Source organism: Phocoena phocoena, chromosome 16 (assembly GCF_963924675.1).
Source record: "Phocoena phocoena chromosome 16, mPhoPho1.1, whole genome shotgun sequence".
Classification (NCBI taxonomy): Eukaryota; Metazoa; Chordata; class Mammalia; order Artiodactyla; family Phocoenidae; genus Phocoena; species Phocoena phocoena.
The window spans coordinates 14,179,207-14,200,251 of NC_089234.1; the positions used below are offsets into that span (position 1 = coordinate 14,179,207).

General features: G+C 47.9%; 1 protein-coding gene across 2 annotated transcripts in view; it reads left to right on the top strand.

The window, feature by feature from the left end:
- Positions 1-4,134: 4,134 nt before the first annotated feature.
- The window catches only part of GFRA1 (GDNF family receptor alpha 1), a 204,425-nt gene continuing 187,514 nt past the window's right edge, over positions 4,135-21,045 (top strand). For both annotated transcript variants that reach the window (XM_065894138.1, XM_065894140.1), the window contains exons 1-3: positions 4,135-4,174; positions 5,067-5,360; positions 6,505-6,588. In XM_065894138.1, the coding sequence (XP_065750210.1) occupies positions 4,135-4,174; positions 5,067-5,360; positions 6,505-6,588 (418 nt within the window). The remainder of the gene's footprint in view (positions 4,175-5,066; positions 5,361-6,504; positions 6,589-21,045) is intronic.

A 21,045-nucleotide genomic window follows, 5' to 3' on the forward strand; every position in this document is an offset into this window, starting at 1 on the left:
CCCGAGATCAGTCCTGTACACATGGGAACAGATAAGCTCCAAGGAAACAGAGATAATACTAATACAGTAACTCACACTGCATTTCTATCGTCTATATTCTAAGAGCTTTCCAGCCATGTATTTCTCTTACTTTTAGAAGGTGGTGGATATAGTTGTAAAGAAGAGGGTTTTTTTTGTTTGTTTGTTTTGTTTTTTTTATTAGCTCCTACTACAAGAGGTCTTGGCATGGAGTAAGGGCCACATCTTTCCATACACAGCTATCCTTGGGAGATCATTCCCCTTTCCTTAGCTTCTTTGCTTGCTGATCTCCTTCTGAGACACAGCAGTGCGCTGTGTTTTCATGGATTCTCCAACTTTCTCAAAAGATTAACATCACCATCATCAATCATCACAGCAACCTTAACTACGATTGCTGCTCCTTGTAAAACACTCACTTTATGCCTGCCCTGTTCTAGGAACTTTAGAAATACACCACATTAATTTCACACCAACATTATAGACGAGTGCTGTTCAACAGAACTTTCTGTGATGATGGAAATGTTCTATATCTGTGCTGTCCAATATGGTAGCCACTAGCCACAGGGGGTTATTGAGCACTGGAAATGTAGCTAGTGCTACTGAAGAACTGCATTTTTCTTTTATTTAATTTTCATTGAAATAGCCTCATGGCTAGTGACTACTACTCCTGTATTGGACAACACAGTATATATACTTTGTGGTTTATTAAAAAGAAAAGTCTGTTTTCATCATCGGTAAGAACTTAATGAAGACTAGTGTGAGTGAATAGTTCAGAAATATCTTGAAGCTACAAATACTTTAAAAGAAGTCCCACGTTTTACATTTGGAGAACTTTTATTCCACCCTTTCTGCTTGCTATTAAAATTTTACTTAAAAGATGCCTGTGGAATGGTAGGAAAACACAGGATCATTTCTAAACAAAGAACACTTAAAAAAGATGTAGATGATGTCCTTAAATGAAATCTCATTGTCATCCAACCATCCCACATGGTCAGCAATGATAAGCTATAGGCCATCCACTGAAAATTGGGATTCCAGTTACCGATTTTTCCAAAGGGAGACATTCACCTCTGCTTATAAAAAGGAATGATGAAAGGATTTTATGCCTTGGGTGTCCACGGAGAAACAGACTTCAGATAAACTCTTCACATTTCCACACTTCTTTCACTAAAACCACCTCCCCAGGATTTCTCTAGTTTGTGTGTGAAAATATGGGAATAAACTTCTTTAACGTGAAGAAGCTGATTGGAAGACAATCACATTTCCGTTAGTCCGCTCTGTAACTTAGACTGTTACCACTGCCAGAGAAAGAGAACTTAAGTAGCCCTTGGTTTGAACCATCTGTCGCGAAAATGTGACATATGTTTGCTTCGTTTACTCAACAACCAAGTGTAAACTGATACACTGAACAAGGAATCCGTGTGTGGTATGACTACGTGTGTGTGTGTGTGTGTGTGTTCGCGCGCGTGAGGAAGGGGGTGCTTGATGAGGGCTTCAGTCTCCTCATACCTGCCCCCGAGGAACACGTGCACAGGAGCGCAGATCCGTGGGATGTCCCCGGGGCTTGGGGCGCCAGTCGACGTGTAGACACACTCCAAACAAAGCGCCGCACGCAAGAGAGCGGCCGCCGCAGCAGCAAGGGGCGCGCCCGGCTGATGTCTAGTTGAATGGAGAGCTACCCAGCCCTCTCCCCTTTCCTCCTCCTTTTCTCCCCGCTCTTACACCCCGCTTTCAAACTTCAACCAAAGCCCTTGGCCTTTTCAATTACCCCCAGCCCCACCCCTCGATCTTTTCTCTCCTCGGCAGCCCATTGTCTAGTACAATGGGTTTGCATATTTGGCAGCTGGGCTCACCCACCCTTGATTCAAACTCTGTTTCCCTAAGAGATGAACTTAGACATCAGCAAAGATCGCCAATACAAGTCCTGAGCGGCTGGATGAGCTTGCCACTCCGGGCTGTTTCCCAGACCCCTCTCTGGACACAGCGTAGACTTCGGTGTCCCGGGCGCCCCCCTCCCCACCCGGCGTGTGAGGAGGGGAGCGTGTGTTCAGGGCGCGGTAGGGGGGTCGGCAGCCCGGCTGAGAACGAGTGGTCCCAAGGATTGGGGTGAAGGGCTCTGCGTGTGTTGAACCTTTAAATTTATTATTTTAAAATTTACTTTTGAAACAGCCAAGATGGAGGTCAGTTTATAAATTTCCCAAAGCCAGGTCTGACGTGGTTTAAATGCAGTGGGTCAGGGGTTCCGCTTTTGTCTCCTCGTACAAGCTCGAGGAGAGAGGTAAAGGCTGCGTGTGCATCTGTGAGTGTGAGCGCGTTGGTGGATGATTGGGTGGGCGATGATCCCGCGATCGCAGCTCCGAGGGCCTGGGTCTGAGTGTGTTTTTAACACGCCAAGTCTTGGAGTCACAGCCGCGAGTGACATGGGGAAAAACTTTATCTTCGGAAGAAGGGTCTGGTTTGATTGCGCTAGGACGAAGAAAGAAAGAGCCCTTGTGCATTGTGCCCTCGTGTGTGTGAGAGAGACAGACACAGAGAGACAGAGAGACAGAGAGACTAAGCGGCGCTAGCGGCCGGCTGCAGAGCGCTGCGTGTCCTGTGCGCGCTGGCGGTATCTGGCCCCGGGTCCCACCGCCCGCGAGTGTGTGTATCTGCGGCGTCCCTGCCGGCGAGTATCAGAGGGGGCTGGCGGTGTGCTGCGGGGTGGCAGGGGCAGGCGGAGGGGCCTCTGGCAAAGAACTCTGGCCTCGGAACCCGCTGCCCGCCGCGCATCTCCCAATAAACACTAACATCCCTAAAGGGCATCCGAGTCGGGGCTCTGCTGGGAAATCATCCTGGCCCAACTCGATCTTCTGAGCTCTCGGGGATACTGCATCTTCGTAGCGCAGAGACGTGAGCCTGGAAAAGGAAGGAGAGGGCGAGAACACCTCCCACCCAAATACATAAATAAATAAATAAACTGGCTTCTCGCCGCAGCTGGAAACGGTCGATTGAGCCCAGGTTGGTGGCATTTGGAGAGTTTTCTCATTCTGTCGGCTTGGGAACCCGCCGCCACTCCCCCACTCCCCTCTACCCCTCTTGTAGGCGCCCCTCAACTTTGGGGCCCAGGGGCGTGCGCGGCGCGGGGCTGCACCTGCCCTGGCGCTCCGGGGCTGCGGGCCCGTGCGTTCGGCCTGGGTGGCAGCGTTGATGTGCCGGACGCCAGGGCGCTGGGCTAGTGTGTATGCGCGGCGCGGACGCCAAGGAGCAAGCAGAGGACGGAGCGGCGGGTAGGGGCGCAGGAGCCGGGTTTCGGCCCCAACCGGGGCGTAGGTTCCCCCTCTCCAGGCTGCCTCGGAACGGAGGCGAGCCCGGGGAGGAGGGGATACAGCGATGGGGGGCAGCGATTGGTGGTTTGGGTGGGGAGGGCTGGCTGAGCGAGCTAGCTGGCGCGACGAGGCGGGTGGCGAACTTCCCGGGAGAAGGGGTTTTCCCGGGAGAAGGGGCTTTTTCCGCGAGAAAGAGCTGCCGCCGCCGAGTGCTTAGACTCCAGGCAGCGGCCGGCTCCGCTCGCCCCGCTCGGAAAGTAATCTTATTTATTTATTTGCTTGCGTTCAGCCTCTTGGGTTGGACCTAATAGACACCCCCTTGGACTTCGGGAGCCCGCCTCCGACCTCTCCAGCCTCCACCCTGCCCGTGCAGGCGGCTCCCCGGAATACACTCACATGCACCCCCGGCACCCCCTCCCCGCGCCCCGACCCGGGCAGGGGGTGGGCCCTCACCCGGGCGCTAAAAAGTCCCCCTAGGCGGGAGCAGGGGAGGGCAGAGGGGCGGGGGAGGCTCCAGCACTCTCCGCTCTCGTTTCAAAGCGCGCTCTCCCTTCCAGGTTGGGTCGGACCTGAACCCCTAAAAGCGGAACCGCCTCCCGCCCTCTAGCCAGCAGCCCGCTCGGAGCTGAGTCGCCGGCGGCGGTAGCGGCGGACGGACCGGGGAGTTTCCTCTCGCATTGGATGGAGCTGAACTTTGGGCGGCCAGAGCAGCGCGGCCGTCCGGGAATCGCTGCGTGCTGAGCTCCCTCGGCGAGACCCAGCGGCAGCTCTGGATTTTCGGGGGGGCGGGGACCAGCTGCGCGCCGGCACCATGTTCTTGGCGACCCTGTACTTCGTACTGCCGCTTCTGGGTAAGTCGAGGCCGCCGCTAGCTTTCTTATCCGCTGAGTCTTCTTGGAGAGTACTAGAGGCAGCCCCCCAGTACCCCCTTCCCCCCCAAAAAAAAATTGCGGCTCGGGCGCGGTGGGTGTGGGACCGCGAAGTTTCGTTTTGGGGAAGGGGATCCAGAATCCTCAGCACCCCGGGCTGGGGGGGTGGGGCAGGGGCGGCGCGGCACTTGCCCGCAGCTTTTCTTCCTTGGTTTTTGTTTCCTACGTTTTTAATGACCTAGCCTGGAGGGAAATTAAAGCGTCCGAGCCATCCAGCCCCAAGCCCGACGCCCCTTGCAAGTCCCGGGGAGCTTGCGGAGGCGCGGGGGGGCAGGTGGGGTGTGGGCGAGCACCGGGCCAGGAGAGCAAACTTGGAAGGGAAAACTTTTCCCAGAATAGCATCTCGGTGCTCCCCGCCGGGCGGGCCGGGTATCAGGGCTCACCCTCTCCGCGTGCAACGCCCAGCCCGCCGCCGTTCTCCCCTGCCGAAAGCCCCCGGGCTTCAGTCGGGCCGGGTCGAGAGAGTGGCTGGAGCCGGGAACCGCGGGAGGGCGGCCCTGGAGGCCGAGCAGCCGCTGAGGCTGGTCGGTCCCGGGGCGGCAGGGCCTGCACGCGCGGTGGGCAGCGTTGGCTCGCGGGCAAACTGCAAAAAGCCCGCAAAGCCTCGGGGCGCCCCGGGGGTTGGGTAGGGTGGGACTAGCGGCAGGAGGTGCCCGGGCGGGAAGATGGACCCCCCCCCCCCCGGCGTAGGGGGGCGGACGCGCTCCGGGAGCCGGGAGCCGCAGAAGGCTGCTCCTGCGCGCGTCCTCCCCCACGGCTGGCGCACCGCGCCCCAGCCCAGCCGCACTCACGCTCCCTCCCCTCCCCCGCCAAGACGTGCTCCTGTCGGCCGAGGTCAGCGGCGGGGACCGCCTGGACTGCGTGAAAGCCAGCGATCAGTGCTTGAAAGAGCAGAGCTGCAGCACCAAGTACCGCACGCTCAGGCAGTGCGTGGCGGGCAAGGAGACCAACTTCAGCTTGACATCGGGCCTGGAGGCCAAGGACGAGTGCCGCAGCGCCATGGAGGCCCTCAAACAGAAGTCGCTTTATAACTGCCGCTGCAAGCGGGGTATGAAGAAGGAGAAGAACTGTCTGCGCATCTACTGGAGCATGTACCAGAGCCTGCAGGGTACGCGACCGTCTTCTTTTCCCCCTCCCCCAGCCCCTGAAGGCAGGCGGGTCCCTAGGCCCGGGGTCCGGCTGACCTCATCCTCCACTCACTTCTCCCCAGCTGCAGAATGAGGACCTTTCATTGGCCCCCAGGGACGTGGGCAGCTGGTGTTTGCTGCCGGTCTGGTTGTTGGAAAACCCGTGAGGGGGTGAAGGGACATCCCAGGGACCCCGCTGACCTCTTTGAAACTTGGTCGGAACATCGGAGTAGGAATCCGTTAAAGGCCTGGCTTCCCAGGATAATCCAAAGGCTTGCACTGCATCTTGCCTGGATTTTCCCCCTCTCTTCTTTCCTTCTGTCTATACTGACATAAGATAAAGAATTGAGAATGAAAGGTGCAGTGGAATCTATTCTATCTTTACCCCCCTCAAACCTAATCAAAGGCAGATGTGGGAAAAAAAAATTTTGTCATCTTAGATTAGCTGAGTCTTAAACCAGCTGATGTAGTTCAGCCTTGGTTAGTGCAGAAGTGGCTCAGAGAGGGCAAGGTCTACTTGTCATAGCCATCCATTACAGGGGCAATTTTTTGGTCCTTGTGTGCCAGAGGTGGGTCATGTTTGTAAATCTAACTCAAACATTCAGTGCATTCATTCTCCACTGAGTCTGAGGCTCAAAATTTGTAATATACAGATTTGACCTCTCAGCTGCCACTTCCTCCAGAACCTATTAATGAAAACCTGTTTCAGAGACTGAGTGTTTAATAGCCAGGGTACCTGCTTTCTGACTGCATGGCATTTTTTGGGAGTAAGAAAAAGGGCCAGCTTTGTTCTTCTATTGGCTCCTGGAGGCAAGCTGGGCTTGTGACGTCACTGGTTCCTTCCTCTCTGATTTCATTCCTTTGCAAAGAGTGGGAGAGTTTTCTGGCAAGATCAGGCTGGGTTGCTCTCCAATGTTTTCATGGCACTATGGGGAGAGCCAGGACAACAGAGGCAGAGGGAATGAAGAGAAATAACCAGAGCCAAATAGATGCATTTGAAATCTTTGAAAGTTTCAGCATCTTTTTGTTACACAATCATAACATAATTAGAATTCAGATTCAGTAACAAAAACTGACTGAAATATGTCTGTTTTCCAGATCTGAGCCCAATCTTTCTGTTTTTAGGAAATGATCTGCTTGAAGATTCCCCGTATGAACCAGTTAACAGCAGATTGTCTGATATATTCCGGGTAGTCCCATTCATACCAGGTAAGCAGATTTATACTTCCACTCTGATGCCTTCGCCTGCTTGAAATCTATTGGCTTACATTCTCTTTGGCTCTCAAGTAGTGTATAAGTAGATCGTTGAATGGCACAGTGTTTCTGGGAAATTAGAAATAGGATGATGATAATGAAGAGGCAGAATGCCTAGAGATGACTGTATGACTTGAAAGTAATTCTAAATGAAGTAATGTTGTGTGGTGGTTTGAGAGAGGTTGGAAGGAGGTGACTTTGTTGAATTTTTTTTCCACGTTAAAATATGATTGGCCAACTCTTGCAAAGGGAGTGCCACTTCTGTCTGTAGGTGGCAATCGTATTCCCTTCTTGCTGCATACTGTACACAGTGCCTCCCTGGAAATGGGACATGTTTAAATGATGCCACTTTACTTTACGAGACGCCTGAAGATAATCTTAGATTGTTGAAGAATTTTGGTTGGACTCACTTGTCTGCCTTTGATTTAAAAGATTAAGCTCAACCATTTGTTAACAGTTTTTTGTTTTGTTTCTAATTTTTCCTGAGCAAGTGTGTACATAAACAGGAGAATGTATTCCTGACCTTTCAAAAGTGGTCTCAATTCCCATAGTCTGTTTTGTCTCTCTTTGCAAATCTACATGTGGTTTGGAAGTGACCTTAGTTTTCGAATTAAGTTTTTCATAACATCTGCATTCAGACAACCCCATAAATAATGAGTAAGGCAGTGATTTCCCTTAATGACATAGAGATTCCAGACTGATGCTGACTTTTTTTGTTTACAGTTAAGACTTTTTCTCGAGTATATATAGCCGTCACAAATTGTGTGTTTCTTGGTTAACCATGGTGGTTCACGTTGAATTTGTTTCTATGAGATATGGTGGTTTGGTACTGGTGAGAGTGTTCTGGTGTTCTAAATGGTTTACGTTTTCCTGCAGAAAGACATAGAACCAAGGAAGTATGTAAATACTGAAATTATGTGTGGGTGTATTATACACACATTCATTCATTCACGGACATCCATTCTACATCCATTCTCGCCTTTGGGATTTTGGCAATGAGCCAGACAGATGTCATATCTGCCCTCGGGAATCTTAGAGGCAGCCAGCAACTGACATGTATTAAGCTCTTATTGTGTTCCAGGTACTGTTTAAGATCTCTTCATCATTAACTTATGTAGTCATCATCAAGTGCATCTCAGATATTGTTATGTCCATTTTAGAGATGAGATGATTGAGGCAGGGTGAACTTAGGAAACCAGCCCAAGATCACAGAGCTCCTAATTGGTGGAACGAGAATTTAAACCTATATTTGTTTGCAAGATTTTGTAACATCTGCCCCTTGCTACTCAGAATGTGGTTCTCAGACCAGCAGCTCGGACATCACCTGGGAGTTTGTTAGACGTGTGGAATCTCAGGTTCCATCCCAGAGCTACTGAATGAGAATTCGCATTTTAAGAAGATCCCTGGGCTAGGTGCTTCATATACACATGAAGCTTGAGAAGCACTCCTCTGTATCGTGCTTTTGGTTCAGAGGAAAAGTGTGTGTGTGTGTGTGTGTGTGTGTGTGTGTGTGTGTGTGTGGTCTGTTTCAGGATAAAATATAAGGGGACAGGTTTAGTATCAGAGGCGTTCATATATTATCCTGGATAATGCTGATAACTTCCACCGCAAATCCCTATTAATGCTGTCTGTCCCTTTAGCCCAGCCAGGACAGTGGCTGAAGGCAGTGAAGCGGGGGTGCACAGACAAGAGTATGTGACCCTCTGAGCTCTCATGGGAGCAGGTCAGTAGGCAACTAGTAGTTGCCAGAAACCAGTCTGGCTTTCCTAGCACCGTGAGGGGCAGTGCCTCTTGCTGGCTGCCTGCTCCACGGAAGCATTACTCCTGTCTTTGTACTGATGCCTGGAAGGATACGAACCTCCCCAGGGACAGTGAGAGTGAGGAAGTAGGTAAGGAGGAAGGTTCATTTGGGTTTTAATTTCAAAATTGTTATGAGCTATAGGGCTGCAGTAGACTCATTTCCCCCTCTCTGGGTCTCTCTTTTTTTTGGTATAATGAGGTCATTGGAGTAAAAATCTCCAGTCCTAACAGCCCATGATTCTGAGGGAAGATTGAGGACACCTTCAGAATCCCTCCTCTGTGCTCCTACATTTGCTCTTTTCAATCCTTGCATTCATTCTCCACTTAAAGTGACTTGGTCATTCTTGGATACCACTGACTTGTCTGGCTTTCTTTGACGAGTGTCAGAAATTCTTCCGCACGGACCAAGTCCCCCTCATTCATTTGTTTGGATCCCTCTCTCAAACCGGTGTCTTTTCATAGCAAATATGATCCTTGGTTTGTGAGACCCAGCCTACCGAGGTCTCAGAAGCCATAATGAATTACTCAGAGCCAGGAAGGTCTTGTCTAGAGCTACATTTTATATCTCAAGGGCATTGGATTTAGGTTCCAGCTGTAATGAGCTTTGACCTCTGACAGTGACTGTGTTCCTTAAGTGGGTATAGGAAAGCCAAATGGAGACTTGAGAGGTTTTAAGTCATTGAGTGATGCATATTATCCCGTTTGGCATTTTTAGGATGGAGAGGGACAGAGGTTCAGGTTGATGAGTGTTGCTGTTGATGAGAATCTCTGTCTCTGAGGTAACCAGGACAACAGGGCCTTTGCCTTTTACAGATAGGGTAGTAATCAGAGTTTCCATATTTGGATTTCTCTGCCCAAGGGGAAGAGGATGTTTATCCACATACACTAAGTGTGAGCAGAATCCTCTCACCGAATAAGACATGTTTGACGTTCTTGAGTTTCCAGTTTTTTGGACTCTTCAAACCCACAGCCACCTTTTCCATTGTTTACTTGATCACCAGGTAAAAGGCCATATGGAGGTATTATCCATGGCAGGAACAAGGAAGGGAACAAGAATAAGGTAGAATCTAAAAACTGTCATCTGAGGCCTGAGCTACAGAAGGGAAATAAAGCAGCCTGGTCTGGTGAGAATTGCAGTGGGAGGTTGGAGGGATTATTCTCCTGGAAACGCAATAGCGGAAGCAGAAGCGTTGGCCTCTAAGGCGCTTTGAAGGGCTCTAGGAAGTGCCTTTTCTGTGCGTGGATGCTGGTGCGGTTTTTAGGGGCCTCACCAGGCAGTGGGCTAGAGGACACAACGGAAAAAGTGAGCCAGTGCACGAGGACGTTGGAGGAGAGGAGAGAACAAGGAAAGTGTCTTGGGAGCCAAGAGGGCAGAGCTCTGTGGGCGCTCAGAGGCTCAGAGGATGGACCTATCAGGTGGTGTTTCACATCTGTGTCTGTCAGCCACAACTCTGCTCTTTAACCTCCATTCTGCCTCACCTTTTCTTCTTCACAAACGTTCAAGAAGCAGCGAGAAATAGTGATTTGAAAGGAAGGTTAGCCTGTTTGCAATGTTTTTGGACTCTCTGGAGGGCGAGAGCAAAGAAGGAGAAATTTGGAAAGTGCAATGGGTGCAGAGAAAAGCCTGAAGATGGTGGATCAGAGGGAGGATGTAAGGCCCTCTGTGGCAGCGAGAGATTAAAAAAAGGGCTCCAATGTTTAAAAGTATTGATTGGGAGGTTAGATTTTGTAGAGGAGAATCAAGAAATGCCAGACCTTCCTCACATGTAATCAAAGTTGATGGTATTGTAAACAAGAGTCAAGTGGAGAGATCATGGGGAAAGAGTGATGCCGGGATTTTTTTTTTTTAACATCTTTATTGGTCCTGATGCTGGGATTTGAACATCCTAAATCTGATTTAGTGAACGACAAAGTTCTAGGTCTCTGGCTTTGCCACCATTTCCCTGCCAAGTCCCAGGAGTGGCTTAGACCTTCCCAGGAAGCCTTAGGATCTTGAGATTGGTCCCCAAGTAATTGGAAATGGCTTTGCCCGGAATCAGATGCCCCTAAACTCTCTTTTGAGTCTGTCCCCTTTTTGAATGATGCTATCAATTATGAGCCATGTTTAGCATTTCTGTTTTAATGTACCATCATATATGTGTAACTATTAAACAAAAACTTGCTTAAAATGTTTGTATGTTGAAGGAGAGCCTTATAAGATCATCTGCTGTCTTGTCAAATCATGATAAGAGAGAAGGGCTTGTAAATACCAGCTGCTAGGGGTGTATGGTGGCCCTCTCCTTTCCACCCAGCTCTCTAATCATGTTGTCACTCTATTTGAGAACTCCTGTAAGTTCTTTTTTATCTATCCTGGCATATGGTAAATTCCTTTGTGGGCTAGCTTGGCCCTGCCCTTCCTCTCTAAGCCACATCACCTCTCCGGTCAAGCTCACTGAGCAATCCATTCCCAGATATTTCATGTGCGTTCACTTTCCCATGCCTTGACACTTGGCTTTGCCTTTGTTTGGGAGGTTTCTATTAGTTCTTCAAGACCAAGATCAGGTTTCATCTCTGAGGGCCATGCTGGAATTCCCCCAGACAGGCACTTCCACTCAGGACTCTCTCATGCTGCAGTTCACTCTTGCCTTTATGATAGCTGTTAATCACAGACTATCGAGAGGACTTATTTATGTGTCTGTCTTTCCCACTGGAAGGTCGGGGATTTGCTTGTAATGGCGGGTGTTCGCTCAGCACCGAGCATCTTTCCTGGTTCTGAGCAGGCGTCTCATTAACCATGAGTGGTTGAATATCAGAGAAAGGACGTGGAGATCGTCTAATCCTCTGCTTTTACAGAACTGGAGTTCAAAGAGGGGAAGCAATTTGGCCAGGGCCACACTGCTTGAGGGTCACCTCCAGAACCTTTACTTGGCACTGCCTTTGGGGAGATCAGTGTCAGCCTCTTTCTCTTCTGCATACTCTCTGGACAAACCTCATCCGTCTCTGGGACCTCAGCTACCATGTACAACGATGACTCAGAGCCTCCCCTCCTACGCCATCCTCTCCTGAGCTCTAAACCAGCATTTCCAGCTGAATCCTGGATGATTCCGTCTGGATGTATCTCAGTTACTTCAAAGTCAGCACATCCAAAAAGGATCTCATCATCCCTCCCCTTTTCTCCTTACACCCTTCTCTTCCTCAGTCTCCTGTCTTATGTAATGGCATCGTGGGCCTCACTCATAAGCTTTGGAATCATCTCCAGCATCTCCTCTACCCTCCTCACTCCTTCCACTGGACCCATCGCTAAGTCCTGCTGAAATTACCTGCTGTCTTTTGGATTGCTCTTCTCTCTCCGTTCCCTTAATCTACCCACCTTATCTTTTACTTGAACTTTGCATTGGCCTTCTTACTGGCCCCACCCTTGTGTCTCGTCTCTCCCAGTCCAACCTGGCCACCCATTGCCAGATATTACCTTAACACCTTGGTGACTTCCAGGAATGATCTGGTTTCAGTCTCCCTTCATAGATTCTATTAATCGACCTTCTATCTCACCCCAGCGACCCCATGTCTAAACAACCCAGGTTGACCGGCTGCTGTCCCACCAGTGCTCTGGGCAGCTTCACGCCTCTTCATCTTTGTACGCGATGGTGAAAGAACATGTGCTCTGGAATTCCACTCACCTGGGTGCGTCCCCAGCTCTGCCGCTTACTTTGTCTTGGGCAGGTCATTTGATCTCATTGTACCTCAGACTTCTTGGATGTCAGCTGAGATGATGATAATGCCTCGCTTACAGGTTCTTGGGAATTAAAAAGGCTATATGTAAAATGCTTTGCTTAGTGCCTGAACTATAATTGGCCCTCAATAAATCTCAGTTTGTTTTTTTTTTTTTTTTTTGCGGTACGCGGGCCTCTCACTGTTGTGGCCTCTCCCATTGCGGAGCACAGGCTCCGGACGCGCAGGCTCAGCGGCCACGGCTCACGGGCCCAGCCGCTCCGTGGCATGTGGGATCTTCCCGGACCGGGGCACGAACCCGTGTCCCCTGCATCGGCAGGCGGACTCTCAACCACTGCACCACCAGGGAAGCCCAAATCTCAGTCATTTTTAATGCTGTACCAAGGCCGTGTTAGCTGTTGGCTCACTCCTGACTCCAAGAGTGGGACTCTTTTTCCGCAGACCGTATTCCCAGATCAGGGAACAAGGATCCTATGTCTTGAAAAGGATGGCAACCCCAAGCCTTCAGGAAGCCTGCTCATACACTAGCTTGGACAAGAAATAAGAAATCTATCCAATATGTAAAGGGCCCTGGAGGAAGCCCTGTCTCTTAATAACCCAGTTTGAGTCTTAAATCCCCTTTGGGGAAGGTCTTCCTTTTTCCTGCTCTGAATCCCCCTGTTCTTCTGGGGCCCTATCCTTCCTTAAGCTCTTTGGTCGGAGGTGAGTTCGCTGCAGCTGGCTATCACCCGGGGTGGGAGCTCTTCCTGTGCTTAAGGATTCTTGTGATCAGCCTACCCTTCTCAGCTTGACTGATTCCCATTCTTCTAACCTCTCCCCATAAATCTTCTTTGCAACGCCCCTCATAGCAGGGAGAATTACTGCTCCCTGAGAAGGGCATGCCTTAAAGCTGGGAGAGGCTTCCGTCTCCACAGGCTCTGCTAAGTACACTTACATTTCACTTTCACACACCACTACTTTTGGCTTTTATCCTCTCGCTCTCCAGCCCCTCAGCGACTCATTTTTATTGTACAACAATAAGAAATTACAAACAGATAGAAAAGGAAAGCAAATTTAAACCACTCATAGTCTCTGCTCTTAAAGATAGCCACTGCAAACATCTGATACAAGCCTTTTCAGATTTTTTTCCTATATATGTGCGTGTGTGTGTATACATATATATTTATCTTTTTTTTCCCTTTTTTACAAAAATGGAGTTGTCTACACATGCTTTCTTATTACCTGCCTTATGACCTGAGGAATCTGTGTCTTCTTGTGTCACTGGCCACTTCCTAAAGGCAAATTTTATTATTTAGATTAACTGTCAACCTCAAGAAGTTTCTTGAGTAAAGCGTCAGGTCATTCCGCTGTCCAGATACTTCTGGCAAAGGCCGGAGTGTTCCAGTGCAGGCTGTGAACTTAGAGACCGTGGAATGTTTTGCATAGGGTCCCGTTACCAGAAGAGGGGAGATAAAACATCAGTGAGTGACAGGTAATTGCATGAACTGAAGATTGTTACAAGGTGCAAAATTATTTAGAGCCAATATGTCTGTCCTCGTTCCTTTTCTTTAGTCCTCTGAAGTATTTCTTTCTGCCATCTCTTAATTTTTCTGCTGTCAAAGCTTATTCTTTCCAAAGGATGTCCATTTTTGTTCTTTGGGATACAGTGGCGAATTCTCTAGAGAAGTTACTGGGATTGTTTGGTCCAAAGAGCACTGGTCCAGGAGTCAGGAGACTGTGTTCTGCTTCCAGCTTTACCTCTAACTAGCTGGTGACCTTGGGCAAGTGTCTACCCTTCCTTAGAGACATCTCCTCCTTTCGTAAAATGAGGGCAGTGGTTGAGGATGACCTGTAACATATTTTCCTTCTTTCTCTAAGGGCCTGCATAGTAAATCTTGTATTATTCTGTGACTTACAGTTTTTCTTTCTAGCCTTTTCTTCATGCTAGAGAAACTCGTCATCTTGCCATATATATTTTTCATATTAATAACATTTATAAAGTATGATTTATTCAATATGTACCTTACTTTGAACCAGAATGTATTTAAAACATCTCATTTGAATACATGGAAGAAGATAAAATAAGAAATAAGAGGAGAAAATAAGGAAAAGGGGAAAATAATAGTAGGAGAGAGGAAAGGAAGCCAGGAGTGAGTTCAGAAGACAAAATGCATGTCATAAGATTATATTTAAACAAATTAAATTATCAGAAGTACTGTGTGAAAACAAAGGGGTAAATAAAATCCCTGGATTGTAGGTGCCGTAGGACTTTTGGAGGTCATTCTAGTCCAATCCCCTTATTTTACTGATAAGAAAACTGAGAGTTCCATGAATTTCTAGGACAGTAAAACATAAATTGTCTAGGACAGTGATGACAAGTAAAATTCGGTATGTGTTTGTTTTTAAATGGATATTTGAAACTCTCCATCTCCTGGCATTTCCCTACCTCCTTTAAAATTGTCCTTCACCTGCCCCTCGGCCCCTTTTAGGATACCAGACTTTGTTCACACAGTTAGGGTGAGAAGAACAGCCTTCGACTTTAGTTAAGCGGGTGGTGTCCATTGTTTCGGAATTGTTTCAGAACAAGGGTTATTTAATAGGTCTCTGTTTGGTAACAGGAGCCAGTGGCCAGAATGTTGATTTTCATATCTTTTGGCCCCCTTCAGAATTGTCTGCAAGGAAAACTGAGAAATTACTTGTCACTTTACACCCCCTCAGCCTTCAGATTAAAAAAAAAAATTAATCTTTTGTCTGGAATTTTTTGTTAAAGAAGCTAACCGCTTCCGTAATTTAGAGACTCAACTAGCTGGGTCAGTGATGAGATCGAATGGGCAATTTGCATAAGGGGCTAATTTATTATGTCCCCTGGGCATTTCTTTCATCTCTCTTCCCATTCTAATTAATGTTCTAAGAGGGTCTATCACCATATCAGAAATTAGGGGTGAAAGCAGCCACTGTTAACCTTTATTCTTATGATTTTTTATCTTCTTTGATCTTTTAACCATTTTCTTTTCATAGCCAGGGATTTGCACAGATCGGGCTGGGGAAAGCATGGAGAGGAGATTTTAGGGGTATGCTCTTTTCTGATCTTTCTTCAAATAGTAGGCTGTTGTAAAAATAAAAATGACTCAGGATAGCTCTCTAACCACAGAGGGATTTGTAAAACACACAGAAGGGTACGGTCATGGTACAGAATTGTTTCTAAATTTGAGCCCTCTAGAACATCTATATAAACATGTATATACACATGCACAGATATATATGTATATATCTGCCTGTTCATGTGTGTGTATATTTATAGTGTGTGTGAGTGTGGATGTCTGTATTATTAAACATTTTGCCTCAAAAAGATCTTCCTTGACACGTGTTTCAGTTGGTTCTGGCTGTGACAAAGGCAGCTACGGGTGAGAGAGTGTGACACAGCTGAGGAAAGGCAAGAGAACAAGCAATTTCTTGGAAAATCAATTGCAATTTACTCCTACTAAATTGGCCCTCGGTCCGCCCTGTCCAAGCATTAGCATATTACAGACTTTTAATCATTTGGTCAAATGGCCTAGTTTTGGTCAAACCACAGTTGCCTCTGGGACTCTGCCCGTAGTCCTAGAGCTGTGTTATCTCCAGACCTGCAGTCTCTTTAAAGAGGAGGTAAGTGTGGGGAGAGGAGTTCTCTGGGGAGCCCCTGAGTGCCCTGCACGGGCTGGGCTGCCTGTTCAAGACCATTATTTCCTTTTGGTCCCCAACCATGCTAAAAGGTAGGTATAATGATCTCTGATTTTTGAGAGGGAAACCTGAGATCAGAGAGGTTGATTAATTTTCTCAGTGCCAAACAGCCAGTAAGCGGAAGAGTTAAGTTTCGAATCTTATCTCTGCATCTCCAAAGCCTGTGCTCTTTCTACTGTTATGTGATGAAATTTTAAGTACCAACCTGATCCTTTATTAAGGAGGAACTGTCTAGATCCTACTCTACCTCCTTAATTCCCAGTTTCCCTTCCTCTGTCTTCCACCTTAAAACACTATTTGACAAAAAATCTTTAAAGTTGAAATATAAGCCAGTATCTATTATTTTAATATTTAGCCTTGCATTCCGATCGGTTCTTAATTGACAAGCAAAATCCAGAACATGCACGCTATTAAAACCATTCCTGCGGAACTGCAGAAATATTAACCAGAGAAGAAATTTCTGGATTGTATCTTTTTTCATTTCAGCGTGAGATGGAAGGTTTCTAAAGTAGAGCAGAATGCCTAGGGCCATTTTTTTTTGTCATGTTGTCATACAAATAGCATTACACAGTGGTAAAGAAAGGAATACACAGTTTAGTCCCACTTTAAGGTGACCTAATACGCCATTCATTTGTCTTCCGTCACGCTGGTACTACTTTCCTTTACGTCCCTCCTAATGGTCTAAGAAACACCGTGCCAACTGTTATTTCTGTTGCCTTTTGTACATGATTGTTTTGTGTACAGTTAGTTATGTATGAAAATAGGTATTGATTGCATTCTTTGTAGGAATAGGCCAGCAGGAATAAAGCCCATGTTTATGAAATGTTTCATTGATCCCTGTTAGTATGAATTTCAAATACACTCTTTATAAGAAGATACCAGGAGATTGGAGAATTCTGGAGAGTCCTTGATGGGACCATTATATTCTTGTTTGCTTAGGAATGGCAAGTGGCATTTGAATGGGAGAAGGGGTGAACAGGCCGGAACTCTAAACGTACTCCCAATTGAAAATGGTTACCCTCCCCATGAGACCTTAAAAGAAATAAAAATAGTAATTACAACAGCGGTGAGAGGCAATGAGCTAGGTGTTTTACGTGCAATAACTTGTGTCAGCCTTGTTTAGTAGAAGGTGTTCTTAGCCCCACTCAGTAGGTAGGAAACCGAGATCCGAGTAAGGAGCTGGCCTGAGGGCACACGCCTAAGAATGGGTAGAGCCACATTCTTACCCAGGAAGTCTGGCTCCAGAACCCATGCTGCAGGGTCCATTTGCATACAGATAACCAGAGAGATAATCCCTGAAAGTCAAGAGCATAAACTGCATGAAGAAGCCTTAGACGCTTTGTGCTGAGTTATATATATGTGTGTGTTTGTGTATGATACACACATATGTAATATACATTATATATGAAATAAGTATAATATAATGAGGAGAAGAATCGGTCAGTTTCTGTGATCTCTCTTAATTTTCAGTATTTCGGTGTGATGGAACGGCACTTCTGCCAAATTCATTCATCAGTATTTATTGAGAACTTACTATGAGCCTAGTGAGAGGCCTTAGGTGATTCAGAGGTAAATAGGACCCTGCCATTGCCTTTTAAGAATTCTCTCTTTTGCTTTAGGGCTAGGTATAAAACAAATAAGTTATGTTGCAAAGTGGTAGGTGAATGAGTAAAAGTCCGTACGAGGCTCAGATGTAGCCCTAAGAAGGGCGTAACTGACTAGATGGAGTTATGGGTCAGAGAGGGCTTGCTGAAGGAGACTCTGAACTGGGCTTTGAGGAGTAGATAGGAGTTTGGTAAGGAAGGGTGGTTGGGGAGGACATTCTAGGCAGCGGCAACAGCATGGGCAAAGGCACTGAGTGTCCAGGGTGCTGTAATAAGCTGCTTTCTGTGGCAGGGGCCCTCGGTATGAACAGTGGTGGGAGAAGAGCTGGGCAGAGAGGCAGGTTCGCCACGATCAGGGGCTTGGCCTTTGTCTCAGCAGAACCAGGGAAGGATGATGGCTAATGGAACTAAGCATTGTTGGGAGTTTTACGTCGAATCATGAAATTACCGTTTTTGTAGGTCAGCGTGGTAGAATAGCACACATTTCATATGGCTCAACTGTATATAGTTTTGTGTCATAAAAGCACACACAGGGGTCTGCTTCCAGACTAGAGAAAGACATAGGTCTGCTGTTAGGATTAGTAAGTCCTCACCTCAGAAGGTACCTGTTTGCCTCAGCTTCTGATGGCTTCTCTCTCCCACACCTTCTCCTTGGGGGGAAAAGATGCACAAGGCACCCAGTGCACACAGCTCCCCATTTAGGGGCCCAGGGCCGGCAGAGGAGCAGCAGTCAGTGAGGCCGCCTGGGCCTCACAGGGTGGTCCTGGGAAGGGGCTGAGGCACATGGAGAGCAGGTGACAGCAGAGCAGAGAGGTGCCGGCAGGAGTGAGTGCGGGAAGCAGGGTGGTCTGGAGCCAGGTCATGAAAAGTCTTCATGCTCAGAGGCATTTTGGCTTGTAACAGGAGAAAGGGTGTCATTGAAAATTGTTCAGTGGGGTCCCTTAGACACTGAGTGACCTAGCTGGTGAAAGGAGGCAGCCTGGAGGTCAGTGGGAATGTGGACAGTCTTGGACCCCCCAGAGGAGTGGCTCCCCATCTGCCTTCTGCAAAGCCCCAATCCCAACCCCAGGGCTGCCGTCTAGCCTGGAATCAGGATGGGCTTCTGCTTTCTGATCTGGGGACAGTGGTCAGGCATGGGCATTTGGATCTCCAGGCCAGAGCTGTCCTCTTGTCTGGGAGAGATGGCCCTGACCTACCTGTCTGTGGTCCACCTGTTGGGAGGACTCGGTGTATGGCTTGTTTCTTTTCTATGTACTATTTTATTCTTCTGGCTTACTAGTCCTGGGTCTCACTTGGCAGTTTTCTTTTTTTCTTTTTTCTTTTTTTTTTTGCGGTATGCGGGCCTCTCAGTGTTGTGGCCTCTCCCATTGAGGAGCACAGGCTCCGGACACGCAGGCCCAGCGGCCATGGCTCACGGGCCCAGCCGCTCCGCGGCACGTGGATCCTCCCGAACCTGGTCACGAACCCGTGACCCCTGCATCAGCAGGCGGACTCTCAACCACTGCGCCACCGGGGAAGCCCTCACTTGGCAGTTTTCTGCACTACGTTCTCGACTTGCTTCAGAACATTTCACAAGAGACCGTCGGAATAAAAACGCAAAGATTCTAAATGCAGGGAGGTGTCTTAATTGAAAGAGATGCCCGCTAACCCCAGGGCAAGCCGGGTGAGAGAAGGATGAGGTGGGAGGGCCTTTGGGCCTGCAGCCAGTAATTACCACAGCTCACAGAGCAGTTCCGAAGAAGTAAGCAAACCCTCTCTGTCCTTCTTTGAGCCCAGGGTGTGTTTATGAGTTGTTTTATTGATACTGTTGGGGTGGGAAAGGGGAGAGGTGATGCTACTGCCGATTTCCTGTAAGAACACACCCAGAGCTCGGCAGCTCTATCCTCAAGAGCCACCAGGCAGACTATCTGTATTCATTCCAGAGATTGGGGTGGGGCTGGAGAGGAACAGGGGATGAGGTCCCAATGATGCTAGGAAATTATGAAATGCAGAATAGCAGCGGTAAAGAGTAGGGTTTGGGGGTTAAACACACCCAGATTTGAGTTCCACATTCCAGCACTTACTAGCTGTGGGACCCTGGGTTAATAGAGACTCTGCCTGTAAATGGGGATAATAATAGTATCCAATTCATAAGGTTATTGGTGGTAACACTTAGGAAGAGCACTGGAAAGTGCTTGGGAAATGGTAGGCGAATGACTGCCAGTTGCTTCCTCTTATATGCACCCTAACTCCCTTCTCCCTCCTCTCCCAATTAATTAGCATGAAACAGCAATAGTAGATTGAGTGGATGTAGACTTTTTCTGCTCTGAAAGAAAAAAAAGACACCAATAGCCATACTGCAAATGATGATCACCAATTCAGTTCAGTCCAGAACATCAATTATCTTCTCTAAAAATAACAGTAGTCACATTCTCTGAGAACCTACTCTGTGCCTGGCACTGTGCTAGTTGTTGGGGGGATGGTGAAACCAGAAAGAGGGTGCAGAGCACAGGGAGTGCCAAGGAGGGAGTGGGAAAAGGAGCAACAAAGGGAACTAGGATGCAGGAAAGAAAAGAAAGCTCTGGAAGGAGGTGGCCGAGACTGGGGTGCAGGGCTTTGGGGAGTGGACTCCAGGTGAGCCAAGGCACTCCTTGTTGGCAGGAAACCCAGCACAGAAAATTAACATTAGATATGCTAGCCCTGTGTTGAGCGGCTGCTAGCATGGTGAAAACCTAGTGTGTCTTTTTCCTGATCATTCTCAAGAATGTTTAAAAAAACGTAATGTTTGCAAACAAAGTAGAAACAGTTGAAGCATTGTTTTCTATTAGCAGTATAAGGTTCACTGGCTATGGGTATTTTTTCATTCTTGTCTTCCGAATTGTAATTTTAAAAGATGAGGCATTTCATATTCAAGAGTTTCCTTTGTCTGAAATAAATTATTCATTTCTACCCACTTTCAGAAACAATGAGCATAATACTTAATGCATCACAATTAAGTGGGTGTAGCTTCATATAAAATTATGGTCTGTGCATTTTGGTGGCAAACGGAGCAGTGTATCCTATATCTTGTCGACATTTGTTCCTCATAAGCAAAACATAAAGAAGGAGAGACTCAGAAATGTGTTTTCTTTCCTCTAATGGTGGAGGAGGGGTAACTTTAGACCCAAGCAGCCTTGTTTTTGACATTCCACAGCTGTTGGGGGCTATGTCACGGGGCAGAGAAAGTGAACTTACTGCTACTATTTTGTGCATGGGGTCAGGTGAGGGTCAGAATTCTTGAGCACTACCCATTCAGCTCAGTCCCCTTATGTCTGGGTTTGAGATCCCTCTAGAATCCTCTTTTAGAAGGGCATTGCCTGCGGTACGCGGGCCTCTCACTGCTGTGACCTCTCCCGTTGCGGAGCACAGGCTTCAGACGCGCAGGCTCAGCGGCCGTGGCTCACGGGCCCAGCCGCTCCACGGCATGTGGGATCTTCCCGGACCGGGGCACGAACCCGCGTCCCCTGCATCGGCAGGCGGACTCTCAACCACTGCGCCACTAGGGAAACCCGGCAACTGCTTCTTGAATGCTGGCTGGTTGGTCATGTGTATCTTTTCCGAAGATCCGGCTTTTTGAAATACC